General features: G+C 40.8%; 1 protein-coding gene across 2 annotated transcripts; it reads left to right on the top strand.

Moving 5' to 3' along the window:
* The first annotated feature begins 649 nt into the window (after nucleotides 1–649).
* On the top strand, nucleotides 650–21,942 carry LOC146583913 (anoctamin-9-like). Of its 2 annotated transcripts, XM_085279051.1 has the most exons (24): nucleotides 650–836; nucleotides 2,440–2,499; nucleotides 6,222–6,338; nucleotides 6,440–6,579; nucleotides 7,909–7,958; nucleotides 8,053–8,111; nucleotides 8,622–8,701; nucleotides 9,712–9,846; nucleotides 9,992–10,085; nucleotides 10,352–10,412; nucleotides 10,505–10,587; nucleotides 11,129–11,233; nucleotides 11,582–11,746; nucleotides 13,258–13,294; nucleotides 13,777–13,888; nucleotides 14,357–14,411; nucleotides 14,480–14,577; nucleotides 14,694–14,890; nucleotides 15,636–15,788; nucleotides 16,218–16,365; nucleotides 16,457–16,570; nucleotides 16,739–16,832; nucleotides 16,914–17,026; nucleotides 18,053–21,942. In XM_085279051.1, the coding sequence occupies exons 1-24, from the start codon at nucleotides 816–818 to the stop codon at nucleotides 18,084–18,086; spliced, it is 2,325 nt and encodes a 774-aa protein (XP_085135177.1). In that variant the 5' UTR covers nucleotides 650–815; the 3' UTR covers nucleotides 18,087–21,942. The 2 variants fall into 2 exon arrangements, with proteins under 2 accessions (XP_085135177.1, XP_085135187.1); XM_085279061.1 differs by lacking the exon at nucleotides 6,222–6,338.
* Nucleotides 21,943–22,109: the final 167 nt, after the last annotated feature.

Genomic DNA, 22,109 nt, shown 5'->3' with positions numbered 1-22,109 from the left:
ACTACACCCATGCAGTTTGGGCTGCATGTAGTCGAGAAGCAGACACCTTCACAAAGGACACAAGAGGAAGTCTTTTTGTTATTTTAAATGATCAGATATAAATAAGCTGTGCTGTGAATTTCAAAGTGAGGAAACAAAATAAAAGATTGAGGGTTTCTCTGAAGAATATTCTCAATGTCGCTCTCCAGCTGAGCCCTTCTGTTGCAGCTGCTGTTGCTTACATGGTTGAGGAGGTGACCTACAGACCAGTCATTATGTTAGTTTGGGACTTTGGTGAATTTGTGTGGCCAGTTTAGATCACAACAGAATGAATTACAGTGAGTATAAATTTGATAAGTTAACACGCACATATATCGATGTGTCATATATCATTATTTTTCGGAAAAACCGATAAATATGACATTTAAAACCAAAGTTAAAGCATTAACAAGAGCAGAAGCCCGTTTACAGTTTAAGCGAGTGCAGTGTGGCGTACACTGACTGAGACGGAATTAAAAACGTGCCAAACACAGATCAGAGAACAGGTACTGTTTTTCTCAGGATTTGAATGCTCAAGTGAACTACACTTCCCGGGGAACCTGAACGCAACAGTCTTGTTTTGAAATGTGACGTCAGTGCTACAGGTAAAAAGGCACACCTGTACCGCCACACGGACAAACACGGAGCTAAAATATGCGGAAGTGAAGCGCTACGAGCTGGTTTAGAAAGAGTTTCCATCAAAGTTCCTGCGGCAGTGATGGAGAGACACTGCTGAGCTGCTGGGTGGAGAAGTGTCGAGAGACGGAACCCACATCTGCTCTGAAGCACCTTTCAGCATGTTCTTCAAGAAGGTCGAGGTAAATGGAGCGCCTGTGTTTTCATCCTCTGACAGAGATGGGGCGTCTCTGGCTTTTTACTGGAAACTGACCTGGATAGAAATGCAGCTGAATGAAATCATGTCCACGAAGAAAATACTGCTTTATTATTGATTTGTAGAAACGTTTTTAGCTACTCTCAGATTATTTCAACAGTCTGAAATCCTGTCCTGTTGTCGTGAGGCTTGATTCTCAGTTTAGTGTGAAGAATGCCAGGCGAGTCTGTACTGACTTGACATGTAGTACCGAATAAAAACACGGTGTTTGTATTTGAGAAGCAGGATGTTCAAGGGTTGCACCTAAAGAAAGTAACCCAATAGCTGGTAAATCAGTTTCAGGTTAGGATGGGCACTGGGTCACACCCATGCTAAAGGTTGCCACTGACAGATAGTAACTGTGTGAATGCTGTGAGCCACTTAACACTGATACGAGCTTCACAAGCAGCAGAAACAAAGGAGCTCCGGGCAGGTCTGGGCCTGCATGCAGCCACAGGCCGGAGAGGACAGAGTCTGACACTCTGCTCATGTTTCTAAACTTTACAAATGTACAGATGTTTATTAGAAATGTGTCACTGACATCCTGCTTCCACTCATAGCAAACGGTGACTATAATAAACGTGTGTTGGATGATTTAGTGAAACTAAATTTACATCAGTAATGATGTCAGCTGGACTCTGCACTCTGACTTGATTAAGGAAAATGAAACTGGTTGTAATTGTCAGGTCAATGACAAGCAGGCTATCGGTCCAGACCAACCTGCTGTGAATGCTCTCCCTCTACAATAAATACACACTGGTCTTAGTACTCTTTGTTTTTTAACTAAGTACATGAAAGATATTAGAAAAGGAAAGGGCGTTAATAATAAACCATTTCAACATTAAATGTGGAACTTCATTTGGAGCTCTTAAAGACTTTGTGAAGCACATCGTACCTTTAGGTGTATATTTGGTAATGCCAGCTACAAACTGTAGAAGCTGAGCAGAAACAGGTTGGTGTTGAATGTTGAATCCAATTGTGATTAAAATGGTTTGTGTGTGTTAACATGAAGAAGGTGCAGTTGGCAGCAGATGATCCGTCTCAGACATGGACAGGTGCAGAGTTGCATGTTTTACAGATGAACAATGACGTATATTTCCAAAATTGTGGAAATGAAAAACATTCATAGTGTTTTAGCTAAAGAAAGAAAATCCTCCAGGCAGGATAACTGGCAGCTGTGCTTGTAAGCATTGCTTTTCCAGTATTTAGTCATGAGTAAGTGTGTTACAACTCATTACATATGTGGTTATGGCCTCCCTGTTTCATAGTGTGAAGATGCATAACACATTACAAAGTTGTTCCAGGTACCGAGCCAGTGACTGCTTCATAGCAGCGCTGTTGTAAGAGCTACCAGAAGAGCACCGAGTGACAAACTGTGTTGTACTTTATGAGTTTGACTCTCACTTCAAAATGTATGAATTCTAGTTTCAAAAGTTTGAAAGAGGCCTTTTGCTTTAATTTGTCTCCAATATATTGGAAATGTGTGTAGTATGATGTCATGTGGTGGAGTATATTTCAGTACTGACTGTGTATGTGTGTTTGTGTGCAAGGAAAATATGGAGCTGTGGGGCAGCAAGAAGGATGACGCTGAGCCTTTACTTCGTTCGCTGGTAAGAATCTGCTGTCGCTCTCTAAAACTTCCCTACATTAACAAGATAACAGCAGACAAATGTCGTCTGTAACATGCAGACATAAAATATACAAAGCTGTGTGACATCAGACGTGGAAACATTCAGGTTTATCTCCTGCTTATGTTCAGGATAAAACTCTGAAACGGTTTGTGTCTCTCGTCTCGTTTGCATGCTCTATCTCGGTGCAATGTTCCCATTTCTCTCCCTCTCTGTTTGTGTGTGTATATATACATATATATTTGTGTGTGTGTGTGTGTATATATATATATATATATATATATATATATATATATATATATATATATATATATATATATATATAATTTTTTTTTTTTTTTTTTTTTTCTTTTTTTTTTTTTTTTTTTACAACTTTATTTATAGTTTTCCAACAAAACAGTCCAGAATTTCTTACAAAAGTTGCGAACCCTACCCCCCACCCCCATCCAGGTGGCATCCCCACAACCAGGAAGCACAATACACACAACACAAAAAAAAAAAAAAAAAAAAAAAAAAAGGGGAGAAACACTCAAACCAATCTGTGACAGTCATTATAGCACCAACAGCCGGACCCCGGCACATGAGAGAAGAAACAAAGAAGAAAAAGGGAATAAAGAAATCCCAACAGTCAAAGTACGGGCATTGAGGAGACTATGGACAGCAGTCCGAGAAGAGAGCAAGAGCATAAATTACCAACAAGTAAAGAACAATAAATCAGGCAAAAGACAGACTCTTGACATGAGTTATGAACCGTGACCAGGTTTTGTCATATTTACTCTCCAAGCCGCGCACGGTATACCTAATTTTTTCCAGAGCTAATCCCAACATCACCTCTCTAATCCAATGGACGTAGGAAGGAGGGTTCGACGCCTTCCAGCTCAGCAGTATCAGACGGCGGGCATGCAACGAGGCAAAGGCTATTGCGTTTTTGTGGAGGGGAGAGAGTCTCAGCTCTTCCCGAGGTACACCGAAGATAGCTATCAAAGAGTCAGGCCGCAGTGTTTCACCCGATATAGCTGACAGTGATTGAAAAATTGATGTCCAGAAACCATACAGGGAGGGACATGACCAAAACATGTGCCCCAAAGAAACAGGAGAGTAATCACATCTAGGACAATTCGGTGCAACATCAGGGTACAGTTTAGACAGTCTGTCATTAGAATAGTGGAGCCTGTGGACGACCTTAAATTGAATCAGGCCATGTCTAATACAGAGAGAAGACGTATGTATACGCTGTATGGCTTTCTTCCAGATGTCTTCTGATATGAGTTCTCCAACCTCCCCTTCCCACGCCGCCTTAGGTTTGTCCCATGTATGAGGGCAGCTTTCAAGAATCAATGCATAAATCTTCGATATTGCTCTTTTAGTGGGCTGACTCACATTAAGAACTAGATACAGTAGGTCCTTAGAGGGCAGAGACGGGTACCCTGGGAGAAATTTAGAGGCAAAACTCCGAGCCTGAAGGTATCTGAAGTAGTGAGACTTTGGTAAGTTATGGTCTTCACACAAATATTTAAATGAGACAAAGCCATCCTCAGTGAAGAGATCTTGAAAGAAAACCAGACCGTTTCTGTGCCAGACTGCAAATGAATGATCTATTTGAGATGGTGTAAAAAGATGGTTGAACATTATCGGAGAAAAGCTACAAGTATTTGTCAAGTTAAAATGTTTCCTGAATTGACCCCAGATCTTAATTGAATTTTGAACCACCAAATTGGAGTTCAGCCCAGATGCTTTGACATTCAGTGGGAGAGGGGCAGTTAAGATCGAAATCGGAGAGATTGGGAGTGCAGCTCTCAGTTCCATATCTGCCCAGACTGGACCCTCCCCATCCGCAAACATGGTTATCCAATATGTCAGCTTGACAATGTTAGCAGCCCAATAATAGAATAAGAAATTAGGTAAGCCCAAACCACCATCAGCTTTAGCTCTCTCCAGGCTTGCTCTCCTTATGCGTGCAGGTTTTTTGTTCCATATGAACAAAGAGGCAAAGCGATCCAGCTGGGCAAAATAGGATTTGGGGAGAAAGATGGGGATCATTTGGAATAGATAAAGAAACCTGGGCATTACAGTCATCTTCACCACATTTATCCGTCCTGCCAGCGAAAGTGGAAGTTTTGACCACCTACCCAGATCAGATTTAGTACTGTCCAGAATAGACCTGTAGTTATACTGGAAAATAGTCTTAATCGAGCCAGCTATTTCCAGTCCCAAATATGTGAATTTGTCATTTTCAATTTTAAAAGGCAAATCGTCATAAGTGGTCTGTTTTGCCAGATTGTTCAATGGAAACAGTAAAGATTTTGATAAATTAACCTTATACCCCGATATGTTGCTGAACTCCCGCAGCCAGCGGAAAAGGTGGGGCATACTCCCAATTGGGTCTGATATCTGCAAAAGGAGATCATCAGCATAAAGCAGAGTTTTATGAGTTACCTCACCCCTGGATATACCTTTAATCCTCTCATCAGATCTGATAGCAATTGCCAGCGGTTCGATCGCAATGTCAAACAGGAAGGGTGACAGGCAACAGCCCTGCCTCGTCCCCCTGTAGAGCGAAAAATATTCCGAAATCAGACCATTTGTCCTGACTGCAGCCATAGGCGTTGAATATAGGACTTTAATCCATCTACAAAAAGTAGGTCCCATGCCGAATTTCTCCAGAACTGTGAAAAGGTAGGACCATTCGATTCTATCAAACGCCTTTTCAGCGTCAAGGCTCAGAATAACTTCCGGTTGTATTGTCGAATGGGGGGAGAATACCACATTAAACAGTCGTCTCACATTAAAAAATGACTGCCGTCCGGGAATGAAGCCCGTTTGGTCCTCATTAATAATGGTGGAAATAATAGGGTCCAACCGTAGTGCAAGAGTTTTGGTTAAAATCTTATAGTCACAGCACAAAAGACTTATTGGCCTGTATGAGCTACACTGTACAGGATCTTTATCTTTCTTTAGTAAGACTGAGATCGTGGCCTGGGTAAGCGTCTGTGGCAGATTGCCAGTAGCAAAAGATTCAGCATAAACTGATTCTAAAATAGGTGTGAGCTTCGAAGAGAATTCCTTGTAAAACTCCATGGGGAAACCGTCCGGACCTGGCGACCTTCCAGTCTGAGATAATTTAATAGCGTTCGTTATCTCTTCAATCGACAACGGCTGTTCCAAAGGCGACTGAGCGTCCGGAGAGAGCTTGGGAAGATCCAGCGAGTCAAGAAACGAGTAGATCTCGGATGAATTACTGCCCACCTCTGATTTATATAGGGTAGAGTAAAAATATTTGAACTGGTCATTAATGACTCGGGGGGTCGTGAGATATCGAATCAGCACCTATTTCAATTCCCGAAATCACGCGCTCAGCTGACCGCTGTTTGAGCTGAAGTGCAAGGAGCCTCCCCGCTTTATCTCCATGCTCATAATATACCTGCCTGGATTTAAAAATATTTCTTTCGGCTCTCCATGTCATAAGCGTGTCAAATTCAGTTTGCAACAGTAATTTCTCCTTAAAAAGATCTGGCGTAGGTGAAAGAGCGTAACGCCTATCCATATCCGCAATCTTGTCAGCCAGTTCTTTAAGTTGTTTAGAGCGCTCCTTGTCTCTGTGTGCCACATAAGAAATAACTTGGCCCCTAATATAGGCTTTCATAGACTCCCACAAGACTCCCCTCGACACATCCTTACATGTATATATTTTTGTCTTTGAACAGCCCACCCACAGAACATTTGACTATGTGCTGGTCGCCGATAAAGTGGACAATGAGCAAAAGACTTTGAGACAGGAAGCCTTCATAGCACAGCTGAAAAAGAAAAACATACACATCACTGTGAGTTTCTCCAAAAATCTCTGATGTAACAAAGCACGAACAGCTGAATGAATAAGTGATGATAATGTGTGCGCATGCATGTGTATATGTGTGTGTTTCAGAGGATTACCCATGACAACAAAGACTTTTTTGGCATACGTGCTCCCAGTGAGATGTTTGAAGTCTACCAGTACCTGCTGAAAGTTTCTGACTCTTGCAACTGTTGTGGAGATGAGAAAGGAGCCGTCACCCAGGCAACCAGGTGACAAACTCTTCCTGCAGGAGGAGATGTTGGTGCTTTCTTCTCTCTCTCTTGCGCTCGCTCGCTCGCTCTCTTGCTCGCTCTCTCTCTCTTGCGCTCTCTCACTGTCTCTCTCTCTCTCACCCCCCGCCGAGCCCTTTTCCATCAGAGTCCCATCAGGTTGGATGGGGAGCAACGATGCAGAGCCATTTTCAGATCTCTCCAAAGATGTTCAGTTTTTAATTAAATCAATTATACAGTTTTAAACAGTTGTACAGCACTTTGTTTGAAAGCGCTTTATAAATAAAGTTATTATTATCATTATTATTATTATTACCAAATCACAACAACAGTTGCCTCATGGTTCCTAATATTGTGAGATAAACATACAATAACACAATGTTCAATCAGATTTACCTTACTGTACCTGACTGAACATTGTTCAGGGTCCATGAACTGGAGGCAGACAGACAACCATGGAGAGAAGACCGACACAAAGATGAGACTAAGAACACCGCAAGGAAAGACAAAGATGTACTGTTAAACCATCAATAACTAACTAAGATGAAATACACAAATGATAAAATAAGAAAGCGATACCAGGGGTCAGGATAATAAGAAAACTCAAACGCAGAGAAATACAAAACACTGTTAACCAATTCAATTCAATTTTATTTATATAGCACCAAATCACAACAAAAGTCGCCTCAAGGCGCTTCATAGATACAGAGAAAAGCCCAACAATCATATGACCCCCCTATGAGCAGCACTTTGGCGACAGTGGGAAGGAAAAACTCCCTTTTAACAGGAAGAAACCTCCGGCAGAACCAGGCTCAGGGAGGGGCGGGGCCATCTGCTGCGACCGGTTGGGGTGAGAACCAATAAATAACATAATCCTTCTCAAACCCAAAAGAACTCTGGATTAACCCAGCCACCTAGCAGGCGTTTGCTCATTATGGGGTGTTGTGTGTAGGATTGTGAGGTGGAATAAGGCTGCGATGGCAAAATGTGAAACAAGTGGCATGCAAATACTTTCTGAATGCACACTAGTGTGAGAGCTCTTTGTGGACTGTTACACAATGCAAGAATGAAACCGTTTAATAAAACTCCTCGTGGAAGGTCTTCTTTCATTTGTGCTAATCTGAGGGTCAGGTTTCACATCGAAATGCAGCAATGCCTGAGTGTGAGTCTGGCCTGCAGCCCGTGTGTTTCCCCTGCTACTTCTTCCCCTCTGTCCTGGCTGTTCTTCACTACACAACTGTCAAATAAAGACAAAAAGGCCCAAAAATAAATCCTAAAAACGCCACGCATCCACACTGTGTTCATTTGAGCCTTTTATCTTTTCCCCAGGATCCGAATTGTTCATTTCATCCTTCATCACACGTACATCAACACAGGAGGTGAGAGAATCTGTAAATCTTTAGCTAACGTGGAAGTACTGTATGTATGTTAATGTGCAACTTTTTTTCATGTAAACATGTTTTGTTGTGTCAGAAAACCTGGAAGAGCTGTTAATGAAGGATGTGTTTGAAACGATGTTCTGTCTTCATGAAGTGAGTAAGACTAACCTGCTGCTCTTTACTCGCCATGTTCTCGGTCAACGTGCAAAGCAACTCAAACTACAGCCTCACTAGGAAATCAGATTCAGTTCTGAAGCACAGTAAAGAAACAAAGTACGAAACAAGCACTGAATACTGGCTAAGAATTTGAGCATTAATAGCACTGTAGATTTTATTAAATGACTAATTGTGTAATAGAAATACAAGTATTGTCTTCGTGTTTATGGCTCTTCAAAGTGTGTTTGGTCTTGATAAATGCCAAACATACTTGATTCTGTGAGCACGAAACTCCATCAGTTCATAAAAATACAAAACAGATGAAAGATCCTTATTAAATATTTACATATGTACAGAAAGTCTGAGAACAATTTAGTATTTGAAACTGTGAGCAAAGACATTAGCTTTCAATCTGTGCTTTGAATTGGCCATAAAATCTTCTTTGTATTACATATTACAGAAATCCTGATGCTTCCTTGTCCCCCCTCCCCTCCCTGTGCCTTTCAGAGAAAGCAGCAGAAAGAGCTGAGGAAAAAATGGGCTCGATGGACAGCTCTGTTTAGCAGACAGCCGGTCAATGACATCAAGTCGGTCTATCCCTGTAACTGTTTTTGATGGTTTCTCTCTCTGTCTAACAGCGTCATGATCCCAAAAGTTGATTCTGTTCATCTGGACGTCGCGTTTCAGTGGGAGAAACATCTCGTCACTCGGCCAAGTCACGTCCATCATTAATGTGCAGTCGTCTTTGATCAGTGACAATCTGCACATTAATGATGAAGAGACTTAACAGCCCGTTGTTCATTCAGTGATGCTAGTTTCAGCCATTGTACAAATGTACTATTGATAAGGGACAGCCTACTCTAACCAGCAATTAAGAAAGTTAAATTCAAATTGTATTTGTCACATACACAGTACAACATGTAGTGAACATGTAGTGAGATGCTTGTGTCCGAGCTGCGGGCAGGCTGCAGACGTGGTGCGCCATTCCAGGGCTCAGTTTTAGCACGGGGGGACCAGCCAGGACCCTCACTGGATACAGGGTGGGACTGGAACTCGCAACTCTCACTCCAAAGGAGTGCACTACACTACACTATCCAGTTGCACTGAATGTGCACTCTAGTGTGAGACAGGCCGGTTGGTTTTGTAGTTAGTGAGCCGTGTGCTTGGTGGCTGGTTGCTCCTGCTTTGCAGTGTACTGACCATGCCTGGTTTTCTTGTTCTCCCTCTTTTAAAGGTAATGGCGGCTTGGTCGTCTCTTTTAGTTTAATTAGTAATAGAAACATTAGTTTAAAATAAAAAACCCCTTTTGAGCATGGAGATTTGTTTCTTTGCTATTTACCAAGTTTACTGCTTTATCTCCTTTTTTCAACCCGACACTTGTTACTGTTGCACATCTGCTGGACCTTTTAGCAGAACGTGACAACTTCTCTTGGCTTCATAAAGCAATGATAGATTTTACGCTGGATTTCTTCAGAGAAGGAAAACTGTCATGTTTTCAGAAAGGGAACCTTTGACCTGGTTCATTATTTTAAAGGGTAAATGGTAAAGTGCAGGGTTATAGTGTACCAACATGTGTTTGTTTGCTTTCTCCTTGCAGGTCGTACTTCGGGGAGAAGGTGGCTCTGTACTACCTCTGGCTTGCCTGGTACACTAAACTGCTGGTACCAGCTGCTATTCTGGGTGTTATAGTGTTTCTCTATGGCCTCGCCTTTTTCAACACCAACCCTCTTATGTAATAACATCATGTGCTATATTGTTTCTATACAAAACGATGAATCTCAGACAATCTTAAAGATAAAAATTTAAAATACATGGCTGAGCCATACCAGTATTATAAGGCCTAATATTGTATCATGTATAATACTTTTGGTCCCCAGTAAGGAAGTGTGCGAGTCCAACATCACGATGTGTCCTCGCTGTGAAAAGAGGTGTGGGACATGGCAACTGTCAGACAGCTGCACCTATGCTAAGGTGACCTTAATTCTTCTGTTAATCTTGTTCTCATGTGTTGTCTCAGGTGTATGCATAAACAGTTCAAATCATTTAACATTCAAAAATACACCTACCAGCTGTAAAGTCCCCTCCCAACAGTAGTTCTTCTTCTTGGCTGCAAAAACCCTTTAAAGCCCCCCCCTCCCCCCCCAATGATACAGAGCTAAGTGAAGAGCTAACAGTCCTGCTCTTGATGTGATTGTTATTATTTTGCTCTTCATCACACACGTGTTGTGTCTGCACAGGTCACACATTTGTTTGACAATGAGGGCACTGTGGCTTTTGCAATGTTCATGGCAATCTGGGGTGAGTGTTTGAGCATCTGTGATGTGTAATTAAATTGGATCTGATGTCTGATTCTTTTGTACTTCTGGGTGAATTAAAATGTGTCATTTTAGCCACTCTGTTCTTGGAGCTGTGGAAGAGACACAGAGCTAAACATGTTTCTAAATGGAAGGTCTATGACTGGTGTGAAGAGGAGGTAAGACCTTTAGCTGTGTCTGCGTACAATAAAATGTTACATGCTGTCGTTTGGGGTCTGCTCTCATATAATGACTGACTTGGCTTAACCACGAACATTCATTCACTGATCTCAAAATGCACACATGAAGAGTTCAAGACTTTCATGTGTGCATAAAGAACTCTGATCAGCTGATAATCATCACCCGTCTGCAGTGATAAGACATTTAATTTGTCACATAAAGTTATTTCTGTCATCTTCAACCTTTACTGCTCTTGTTAAAACCCTTATATTAACACAAATTTCTACTTTACATTTAACTACTGATTTTATCTGTTTTGATTTTATATACTGTTTTGTTTGTTTGTTTGTTAATTAGTTAGTTTGTTTGTTTGCTTGTTTTAATCAATTTTAAATCATGCTTTTTATTTGTTTTTGTTTCTAATGTCTCTGTAAAGCACTTTGAATCACCTTGTTGTTGAATTGTGCTATACAAATAAACTTGCCTTGCCTTTATATATGTTTAATGTGTGAATATCTGTGTGTGTGCGCATCTCATCAGGAGGAACTGATCATGGAACTAGTGAATGATCCAAACTGCAAAGCTAAACAGTTCAGACACTCCTATCTACGGAGTACCCTGGTCCTCATCCTGGTCACACTCATGGTAAGAGACCTGGACCATGCATCACACATCTAAACCTCTAAATATGTAAAACTGAACACGTGCTGTGGATGGAGTTTGGGATGGGGCCTGTGTGCAGCATTCCTTGGTGTGATTTTTCTCAGAAACTCTAGGACACATCGCTGACTAAAACCAGCTCACAACCACTTTAAAGTCCTGAAACAAGAACTGTAATGCTATATAACTCTCAGGTGCAGAATCTGGATTGATCTTGAAGAACATGAACCTGATTTATGGAAAATAAAAATCAGACTTTTAAAATAAAATAAAAACCCAAATGAAATTGTGGCCCACTGAATAAAAGTATGTGTTGATGTGATTGTTTTGCAGTTGATGCTGATTATCGGCCTCGCTCATGCTCTGGTGGTATTTCGAGTTGTCGCTGCGCCCTTGATGTCTGAGAGTAAATGGGAGTTTTTGAAAGACAACGCCAACCTTGTATCTGTTTTTCTTGGAGCTGTGCTGCACTACATCACCATTCAGATCATGACCCGCGTATGTATACCTGGATCTTCATCACTCAGTGTTGGCAGAATGAACAGGAAGAGCATGTTCCGTTTAACCAGCTTAAAATACTATCCAGGGGACCAGGGGACCCCTTTGATTGGTCATTGTTGCACACTGCAACATCTCCCAGCATGTTAAGTTTAAAAGCCAACCTGCACACCCTGCTTAAACAGAGCCAAAAACATGCTGTTTGAACAAGTTTCTTCTGTAAATCTTGCCGTGGGCTGCAGCCAGCTGAAGCTGGGGAGCACACAGTGGTCTCCCTTTGTGTTTGCTGTCTACTATAGCAGCACTCTAGTCTGGGCTGCTGTGGCTCAGGCTGCTGTGGGCTGCCTCATTTCCAAATGGCCTTTGGCCAGACACTGACACTGTCAGAGTGTGATATTTAGAAAGCACTTAAAATCATAGGAAATGCATTGTATATATTTGTACGTACATTTTCAAAATATAAAGTGCTTTGAGTGTTGACTTAGAGCACAAGTGAACAGTCGGCCTCAGCCTCTGCATCTTTTGCCCTGTAATGAGTCTGGGGACCAACTGATGGTGAACCTCTAAAACAGAGAGGCTGTCGTTCTCAAAAGCATGCACAGAAAACCAAAGGATAGTGTATTTGAAACTTGTTTGGCCAAACTTGCTATCAAAACTGCTCCACATTGTCTGGCAACAGACATACAGGAGATTTGCTCTCCTTATTGTCTGTGTAGGTTTGGAAAGAAAGTTGCGTCTTTAAGTCGCGTTCTTTCCCTCCTGATTTTTACCCTTACCATTACCCATGAAGTCGCATTTCAGTTGGATTTTGAAATCTCCCGACTATTACGTGGGCGTTTGGACTGGGCCAATGAGGTCTGATGGTCTCTGCTGTCTTGACACTTCATCCTTGACTTCTTTTGTTTTCCTGCAGTCCTGGCAGCCAGTAAAAGTGAGTAAAATAATTTTGTTGTGCCAGAGCGTCTCACAGCTATCGGAGCATTCAACCTGCCCCTGAAACTGATCTGACAGGTCAATATACAAGATGTGATCAAAACACCTGATGTAATTTGTCCATCAATGCTTTCGTTGTCTGGACCAAAACCCTCACCCTCTGGGTCAAGCTGATTCAGTTCAAGGGTCATCACTAGTCATCTGTTTGTCACTGTATAATCATACCTACATATTACTTTCTTTTCGACCAAACCAACATAATCCTCGTCCAGCATGCCAGTGCCAGCCTTTAAAAGCACTGCTCTATCCATATTCAGTCGAGGAGATCCAAAGAGTCAGAGCAGCATGCCCTCAGGGGGATTAAAGCAAAAGCAGACTAATTTAAAACAGGTATGGGGTTTTTGCCTTTTATAGAACTCAACTGATAATGCTCTTTAGACAAAAAACCTTTACATGTAGTATTCAAGCTGAAAGACGCAGAGGACAGTTTGACTGGAATCTCCTGAAAAGTGCTGCTGTATGGATCCAACCAACGTGATGCGTATAATTAACTTCTGTGTCTTTAACTCCACCTGCAGGTCAACAGATGGGTCTCCCTGAAGTTGTGTGATATTGGTGAGAAGCAATTTATTTCACTGCAAACAATAACGATACTAATATATTCACAGTTGAGCCAGACTATTTTGACCAATCAGAAAAAGGGGGAAACACAGATCATGTGATTCTGCTCCTGACGGCCTTCTGGCACATGAGCTGGAGAAGCAAAACGTGTCAGTAAAGCTGATGTTTACTGACAGGAAAGGGAAAGCTTTGGGTGCTCTTAAAGAGTGGTGCTGATCTAAGTGGGGACTGATCATTGGGCTGGCTGATGGTGTAGGCGGAGGTTTTGTTGTGATCAGCTGAAGCTCCGAAGCATAAACTGAAAGCTTTAAAGCACCTGTTGTCCTGGTGCCAGCAACCACAGCACAGCCTGTGGCAATGATAAGCAGGCCATTATATTTTAGCTCATTCATGTGTAATAAACTAATTTTGACATGTTTTCCTGAGAAAACGAAATATAAGACATTTTGTTTGTCTGTGCATGTGTTTGTATTCAGAGAAGCTGAACTCACTTGCTGCTACCGAGAGGAGCTTCACAGTCAAGATGTTCACCTTCCAGTTCTTCACCCTCTTCTCCTCTCTCTTTTATGTGGCCTTTTTTCTGGGCAGGTACTCTGTATTATTATTATTATTATTTATTTTAAACATTAAGATGACAGACAAACTAGAGCTTAAATGATTGGCTGACTAATGATCTTGGGTTTTGACAGCAAACCAAGTTAGATTTTTACTTTTTGTTATTTATGTTTTAGTCATGTATAGAAATATCCAACCTGTCATTGTTCAGACTCCTCAAATGCATTTGTAAAATATATATAAAAAAATATTAAATATATAAAAAATGAACATCTTGGAAAGTCGGAAGGTAAAATAAAATTCTCTAATGCAAACGGTCAGCTAGAAAATGGTCAGCGGATGAACTCTTATTGGAAGATCTTCCTCACAGAGTGACACAGAACATAGTGTAGAGTACGTTACTGTACACTTACCATGCTGTCATTACTCTGATATGATACTGAGAGCATTATAACAGATGTTCCCCCAGCTGACTGCTTATGTGACGTTGTTTCGTCACAGGATAAATGGCCATCCAGGAAACTATGTGCGTCTCGCTGGGCATCGACTGGAAGAGGTATGGAGATAATCAAACATCCATATATATGTTTGAGTGCTAACACTCATCACTGTCGTGTGTTCTAGTGTCATCCCAGCGGCTGTCTGACAGACCTCTTTATCCAGATGGCTGTGATCATGCTGCTCAAACAGACTCTCAACAACATCGTTGAGTTCACAGTACCGTAAGTGTGCTGTTTTCATTACAGCTCTCCTTTAAGGAAATGGCTCAGCAGCTGCAGGACCTCATCGAAAATGGTGTAATCAATGTGTTGTACTTCTTCATGTGTATGGTTTCCAGCTGGTGCAAAAGACTTGTGAATGAAAAAGCTGCAAAGAAGCTGGAGAGGAAATGCGGTCACTGTTACAGGAAGGCTTGTCGAGAGGAAAATGGATGTATTGAACCATGTGACATTTGCAAACATCGTGAATGGCTGCGTAACTACCACCTGGCCAGCAGTGATGCCTTCAGCCTGTTCAATGAATTTTTGGAAATGGGTGGGTGCTCTTAGTCTCCTGACCACATCTTCAAAAAACAACTCACTGATTACAGGGTCAGTTGTTTCTCACACAAATGGCACCCGAGTGAGAATGCCTGACATGTTTGTGCAAAGGTTAAATGTTGGAGGACAGTCATGAGCAGATGCAGTTTAGAGACAAACTGAATCAGCTGCAGCTTTTGCTCCAGTGGACATCACTGGGCACCAGCATGTCCTTCATATCTTTCCTAAACAGAGGGGATCATCTGATCGCCAGGGTTCTGGCACCAGGGACGTTTTTCAGATCTCTACCGTAACCTCCTAAGACCCGAACTCTTCCACAGCAGCATTTTTAATTTCTCTTTGATATTTGGGCTTATTGGGGCCCGATGAATGTAAAAACAAAGAATTACCAGATTTTTTTTTTTTAACCTTATTTTTGTTTTTATGAAAAATGAGAGCCACATAAGAGGACATTCGTTTAAAATTTTGATAGAACAGTAGCAGCATAATGTCCTCGTAGGTGGATATCAGGCCCTTGTAGAGCAAAATTGAGTATTTTGGTCTAAATAACCCAAAAAGTGATGTCCACATATGTGGACGCAGGTCCTAGGAGGTTAAATCATAAAGTGCCCTGAGTTGACTGTTGAACTGGTGAAAATAATTTTTTTTACACCAGGTTTTTATCTTTCATCATGAAACAAATGTGAATGCTTTCTGAAATGACTTCAAATCTATGAAATTCTTATCTCTGTGTTGTCCAGTGATCCAGTTTAGTTTCACCACCATATTCGTGGCAGCATTTCCCCTCGCACCCCTTCTAGCCCTCGTCAACAACATCTTTGAGATCCGTCTGGATGCTATCAAAATGGTCCGCCTGGAGCAACGGCTGGTACCCAAGAAGACTAATGACATCGGTGAGCTGTGTGGGTTTATACCATGACACAGTACAGCACTACAGTGAAGTGCAGACTTTAACGTTTCAAGGATTCAACAGAACTACTGCATTAACCATTAGAGACTTACAGCCAGTTTTATATACAGTCCCAATTTTCAGATTTTCGTTTTTGCTTGTTATAAGTGCAGCTGTGCCTGTAACAAGCTTGTCTGGTTAGAATCCAATAAAGCCACTCTGTCATTTTAAGAGACTGACCAGCAAAATGGCCTCAGTTTCCAAATACTCAGAAACGGATCCATAATTCAAAGTTTCAGTATTCATGTTTTTTTTTTTATAGCAATAAGATATCAAGAGCTGGATTAAACTCACTGATGTCCATTATAAGTCAGCACAAAACATTCACTGTGGGTTGAAAATGTTATATAATGTGTGTTTAATATGTCTGCAGGTGTGTGGACAAAGCTGTTGGAGGCCATCGGTGTGCTGGCAGTGATCGCTAATGGTCTGGTTATTGGAATCACATCGGACTTTATTCCTCGACTTGTCTATCGTTACCATTATGGCCCGTGCGCTAAGGGAAAGCTCGATTACACAGAGTCAGTCAGATTTCAGCTGGTAGAGAAACGTGTGAAGATGTGAGATGACTGGTTTCTGTGTCGTCTCATGTGTTTCGTGCTCTTGTTGCAGCTGCATGGAGGGCTACATTAATGACACTCTGTCAACAGCGTATATGAATAGTTCAAACTTCGATGCATTCATAAATCCCTGGGAAAGGCATAACTTCAGTATCACAGAGTGCAGGTGAGAATACAATCCAACTTTATTTATATAGCACATTTAAAACCAAAGTGCTTCAAGGTTAAAACATAACAGATATATTATGTTTTAACATAAGCAGAATTACTCTGCTTGGTGTAAATATACGAGTCATTCACAGATGTGATTAACAGGACTGTGTTACATGTGCAGCTACAGAGACTACAGGAATGAAAACGACTACTCGCTGAAGTCTCAGTTCTGGATGGTCTTGGCTGTGCGCTTTGCCTTTATCATCCTCTTTGAGGTTTGTTCATCACACGTGGCTCAGACTGGGTTGTTTTTAACATTGAAATATCCACCTGAATATTTTCTTGTGTTTCTCCAGCATGTTTTAGTGATGTGCAAGTTTATAGCAGCCTGGTTCGTCCCAGATAATCCCACGCAAGTGAAAAATGAACGTCTGCAAGACAAACTGACTCGTCTGAAACACGAGCTACGGTAAGAGTAAAGTTATGTTTTACAACTATACTATCAGAATGCCTCTTAAATATTTCCACATGTTATAGGGATATCCAAACACTTGAGATGAAGCCAGTTTCCCTGCTAACAATATAAAATGTTCCTTAAAAACACCTTTACTATGGTGTAACTAGTTGAAGGGGAATGTCTCAGTGTACAACCTGAAAAAAGAGACAAAGTTTATTAAACCTAAGTAAAACATGCCACAATAAATATTTTTAAATGTACACAATTTACATACGATCTAGGTTTGAGAGGTAGAATCACAGCTAAATGTGCAAAGTCAAGTCAATTTTATTTATACAGCACCAAATCACAACAAGAGTCACCTCCTTTATATTGTACAGTAGACCCTACAATAATGCATACAAAGAAAAACCCAACAATCATATGACCCCCTATGAGCAGCACTTTGGCGACAGTGGGAAGGAAAAACTTCCTTTTAACAGGAAGAAACCTCTGACAGAACCAGGCTCAGGGAGGGGCGGGGCCATCTGCTGTGATTGGTTGGGGTGAGAGAGGGAAGACAGGATAAAGACATGCTGTGGAAGAGAGACAGAGGTTAATAACAGATATGATTCAATGCAGAGAGGTCTGTTAACACATAGTGAGTGAGAAAGGTGACTGAAGAGGAAACACCCAGTGTATTATGGGAATCCCCCGGCAGCCTACGTCTATTCCAGCATAACTAAGGGAGGATTCAGGGTCACTTGATGCAGCCCTAACTATATACTTAGAATTGAAACTTTATTTTTTGCTAATCTTAAAAGTAGCGTAGTAGTAGTAGTAGTCAAGAGAAGACAGCAAACATTTTGAACTGAGATGGAATCAGGAACTGGAAGTGCTGGTTTGAGTATTCCCTGACTCCCAACAGTCAGTGTGAATCCATAGAAGTGTCTTGTACTTTGGCTATTGTGACATATTTCAGCATGTGAGCATGTTACATTCTGTGGATTTTCTTCTGATCTTATTCTATAAATCGTGTTTGTGTGCTTTGTTTTCCAGTGAAAAGAAACTGAGCAAATCAACAGATGTCTGACTTCCCCACTCTGACCTCAGGTCTGTGCTCACTGGCACATGTGGCCTTGGTGAAATATGAAATGGAAAGATGGATATGGCTGCTGCACTACATCCCAGCTGCAGCATTCTTAGATTCATGTATCAGGGTGTTAACAGACTACACATGAGGTCTTGTGATGTTCTGATATTAAAACATATATTTTTGCCATTTAGAGTTATTAATACCTTGGTGTTGCAGGTCTTGGTTGGACACAGTTTAACTGTTCATCTAGCAAGAGTTCAAAGTTTGTCTTAATTAGCCTTTGAACATTTTAGTCAGATAACTGGCTGTTCCTGCAAACAGGGCTAACTGTGTGTTCATGCATAGATAACAAGTGTCCCACTTCCAGCTTCTATACACCAGAGGTGTGGACTCGAGTCACATGACTTGGACTCGAGTCAGACTCGAGTCATTAATTTTATGACTTTAGACCTGACCTTAAAAAATGTTCTAAGACTTGTGACTTGACTTGGACTTTTACACCAATGACTTGGGACTTGAATTGGACTTGAACCGGTTTACTTGAAAAGACTTGATATTTTACCCCAAATATAAAATTTAACATGCATATTATATAGAGATTGAAAATGTGACGTCATTCACGGGTAGAACCGCAAAGGATTCTGGGAACTCGTGGCAAGCGGTACTAGCGCACGCAGGCTTTCAATTGAAATCAGTTATACAGCGCTAAAAAGAAACACAAAAATGTCAAGAAGCCGTTGTATTATTAACTGCAATAGCCGGTCGCATGACAGCCACGGGAAGCCGACGGGTAAAGAGATCGGTTGTTATCGGATTACGTCGTTGAAGAGAAATTGTTCGAGCCATGTTTCCGAAGTAACAAAGACGCGACGGATGGCCTGGATTGCTGCCATTCAAAGATCAAATATAACGTCCCAGAACCCTCCAGCTCACAGGTTAGTCTGCTCCAAGCATTTACACGAAGGTCAGTGTTTTTTAGTAGTTAATACGTCATTTTCATAACATAATTAGTGATATAGGTTACAAGCAAGTCTGGCGCTGAACAGAAATTGTCGCGCTATGCTCCTTTATTTATTGTGCATAAATAGTGAATTGTCCTGACACAATATTGCGTTTCGCTTCTGTTATTATGGTACATTGACAAAAACATATACTTTTATTCACAGGATAAAACAGTTGTTTTGTATCACTAATTGCCCAGTACGATTACAGCATACAATATTATTGTCACTGCTACATTTCTGTGATGCTACCAGAAATTATTTCCACTACTAATTAATTACCGTTGAGCTCAAAGGTCCTATTAATAAACGGTTAAGGAATGTGTATTTATGACGACAATTTGTGAGACTGGTAAACTTATGATAGGTACGATGGTCTTTCGTTCTACACGGTGCATTTCAAGGTCCTGCACCCATCCGTCGGTAAACTGTACCTGGGCTTGTTGCAGTGACCTGAAGTTACTAAACTTCATGAGTGTATGCACTCACTCCAAGAACCGTGTAATTATAAATATGCATATAAATATGCTAAGATGAGATAGCTGACTTCATCTAACTAGCAAATGTTGTCCAGGCTACGTTGGTGATACAGTTTTTTTTAATGTGTATGATATTTTTGTCATGCGATTTTAAAGCCGGTCCTACAACCGCATCCAAGAATAACATGCAGCGTATCTCAGAACTGTCGGTGAAAATTATTCTTGGAGCTAGGTTTAATTGAGCTGCATTTTAAAGAGGTGCAGTTTCACAATTTGTGTATATTTTCTAAGTTCACTATTTTGTATGTGTTGAGAAAAACACAGATTTTAAAATTACATGGTCTAATATTTACATTTAGCATAACTGCAACATTATTTTTTCTTTTCTTTTTTTAAAGACTCGAAAGGACTTGAAATTCAAAGTTTCAGACTTGTGACTTGACTCGGACTTTTACACCAGTGACTTGAGACTCGACTCTGACTTGCCTGACATTACTTGAGACTTGACTTGAGACTTGAGGATAAAGACTTGAGACTTACTTGAGACTTGCAAAACAATGACTTGGTCCCACCTCTGCTATACACACTAATCTGCATATCAGACACTGTGTGCGCTAACATCAAGATTAAATGTGTATATTTATTAAAGCATTAGACAAATACTAGATACATTTTCCATTAAGCAGTCATGAGAAAAGAACTCCTTTTAAATAATGTTTCTTTACAGCCTTTAAAAGATAAGGTCATCCCCTGTGACTGTATGATTGGCTTGATGAATGCATGATGCGTCATGTGATCCTTAAGTGTTTTATCAGGTTTGATTCGAGGTTAAACTGTTGGAGATGAATCCTACAAATGTGACTGGTTAGAAACAGGAATTCATTTTGGTTCTTAAAAATATGCTTTTTACTGGCAGCGTTGCAATGTTTGAATGTTTTACTTTAAAATGTTTTAAAATGTAACTGTTGTTCATAATTCCAGTGTCACAGTATAACATGTATAGTTATTTGGATTGAGCCAGAATCATAAGGGAGCTTAGCTTAAGCACCAGCACTGTGTAAGTAAGTAGTTTTCTCCTTTAGCAGCAATAAACTATTAACACATGCACACTGGCTCATGAATGTTAGTGCTAGACTTCAGGGTTCATCCTCAGTATACACATGATTTCTTTTGGATAAGTCAGCAGCGTCTCTTCAAAGTTCCAATTCCAGCATTTTATTATTGCTACATTATTTTGAATATACACTTGTATCTATATAGGATTATTTCAGATAATTGTTTTCTTAGTACTGTGTGTAGAAACGCATAAACATTATTTTGTCTGCGCGTCATTCATATCCTGAATGTTTGTTTCCAAACCTTCTGTAATGCCGTGCACAGGCAAAATGACAAAACTGTGTCACTGGCCAAATACTTACGGACCTGAGACTTTATTCCATCTCATCTGTGGAACAGGGTGACACATAACCAGTTTCAATGGAAGGTGACATGCAGTAGAAGAAGGACATAGTTGGAAGAAGCCATCATGACATCTTCCTTGTTGATTTCACAGGTTTTCTGTAGTCGCTGCACGATAGTTTACTCTAGTACATAATACTGGTGCTACTTGCTCACGAAAAGTGAAAAAGCAAAGATTACGTATAGGCAATCTAATCCTACAATACTCAATCATAACATGCAAACATGTTATTGTTAGAGCTTTAAAGTGCATTGTTTCTCCATCTTTTAAGGGACATAATGAAACAAAAGTATTGATGTTGTTTTAAATGTAACCGGATACAAATCCTTGGCATTGTATGAAAATGCTTGAAGTCAGGAAGTTCCCTAAATGCCGGGTTTGTTAATCTCAGTCTGTTTTGTTTTCGTGAAAATTCAGTTTTATTTACACAGCGCCAAATCACAACAACAGTCGCCTTAAGGCGCTTTATAGTGTAAGGTAGACGCAATAATAATACAGAAAAACCCAACAATCACATGACCCCCTATGAGCAGCACTTTGACAGTGGGAAGGAAAAACTCCCTTTTAACAGGAAGAAACCTCCTGCAGAACCAGGCTCAGGGAGGGGCGGGGCCATCTGCCACGACCAGCTAGGGTGAGAAAAGGAGGACGGGATAAAGACATGCTGTGGAAGAGAGCCAGAGATTAATAAAAGCATCGTTAACTGGGATATGGTCACCTGATTAACTCTGACTGGCTGAAGAAACCCTATGGACGCTGTTGTGGTGTGATTAATAGCTCTGCACTGTGCTGTCCACTTGATTTTGGTGTTTGAATCAATCTCCTCAATTTGTTGCAAAATCTTTTTGTTTCTATATTCTTATTTAATCCTTGAATAAAAGCTGATGGTTTCATTTCAAATCTACTCTCCTACTGTACACACACAACACTCCTAAAATGAAACATTTGGACCTTGAGAGCTCTCCCTTAGCCAGTTCAGTTCAATCTAACTGCTTTGTTTCAGTATTTCCTCAAAGTAACCCATGTGTACAGCAACTGTTTGTAATCCATGTTAAGAAATGCCTTTGGACACTTATTAGGC

The sequence above is a fragment of the Mchenga conophoros genome, linkage group LG1 (assembly GCF_057382185.1).
Source record: "Mchenga conophoros isolate Kocher_MC1m ecotype Shallow Benthic linkage group LG1, M_conophoros_male_GT1.1, whole genome shotgun sequence".
Taxonomy (NCBI): Eukaryota; Metazoa; Chordata; class Actinopteri; order Cichliformes; family Cichlidae; genus Mchenga; species Mchenga conophoros.
Note: the sequence above shows the minus strand (reverse complement) of the source record. Positions and strands in the feature narration are given on the sequence as shown.

Excerpts from the sequence above, each read along its gene's own strand:
- LOC146583913 (XM_085279051.1), top strand. The coding sequence starts at position 816 with ATGTTCTTCAAGAAGGTCGAG. Across the intron at positions 13,295-13,776 it reads CCTGAAGTTGTGTGATATTG|AGAAGCTGAACTCACTTGCT; the intron begins GTGAGAAGCAAT and ends GTTTGTATTCAG. Across the intron at positions 14,578-14,693 it reads ATCGTTGAGTTCACAGTACC|CTGGTGCAAAAGACTTGTGA; the intron begins GTAAGTGTGCTG and ends TATGGTTTCCAG.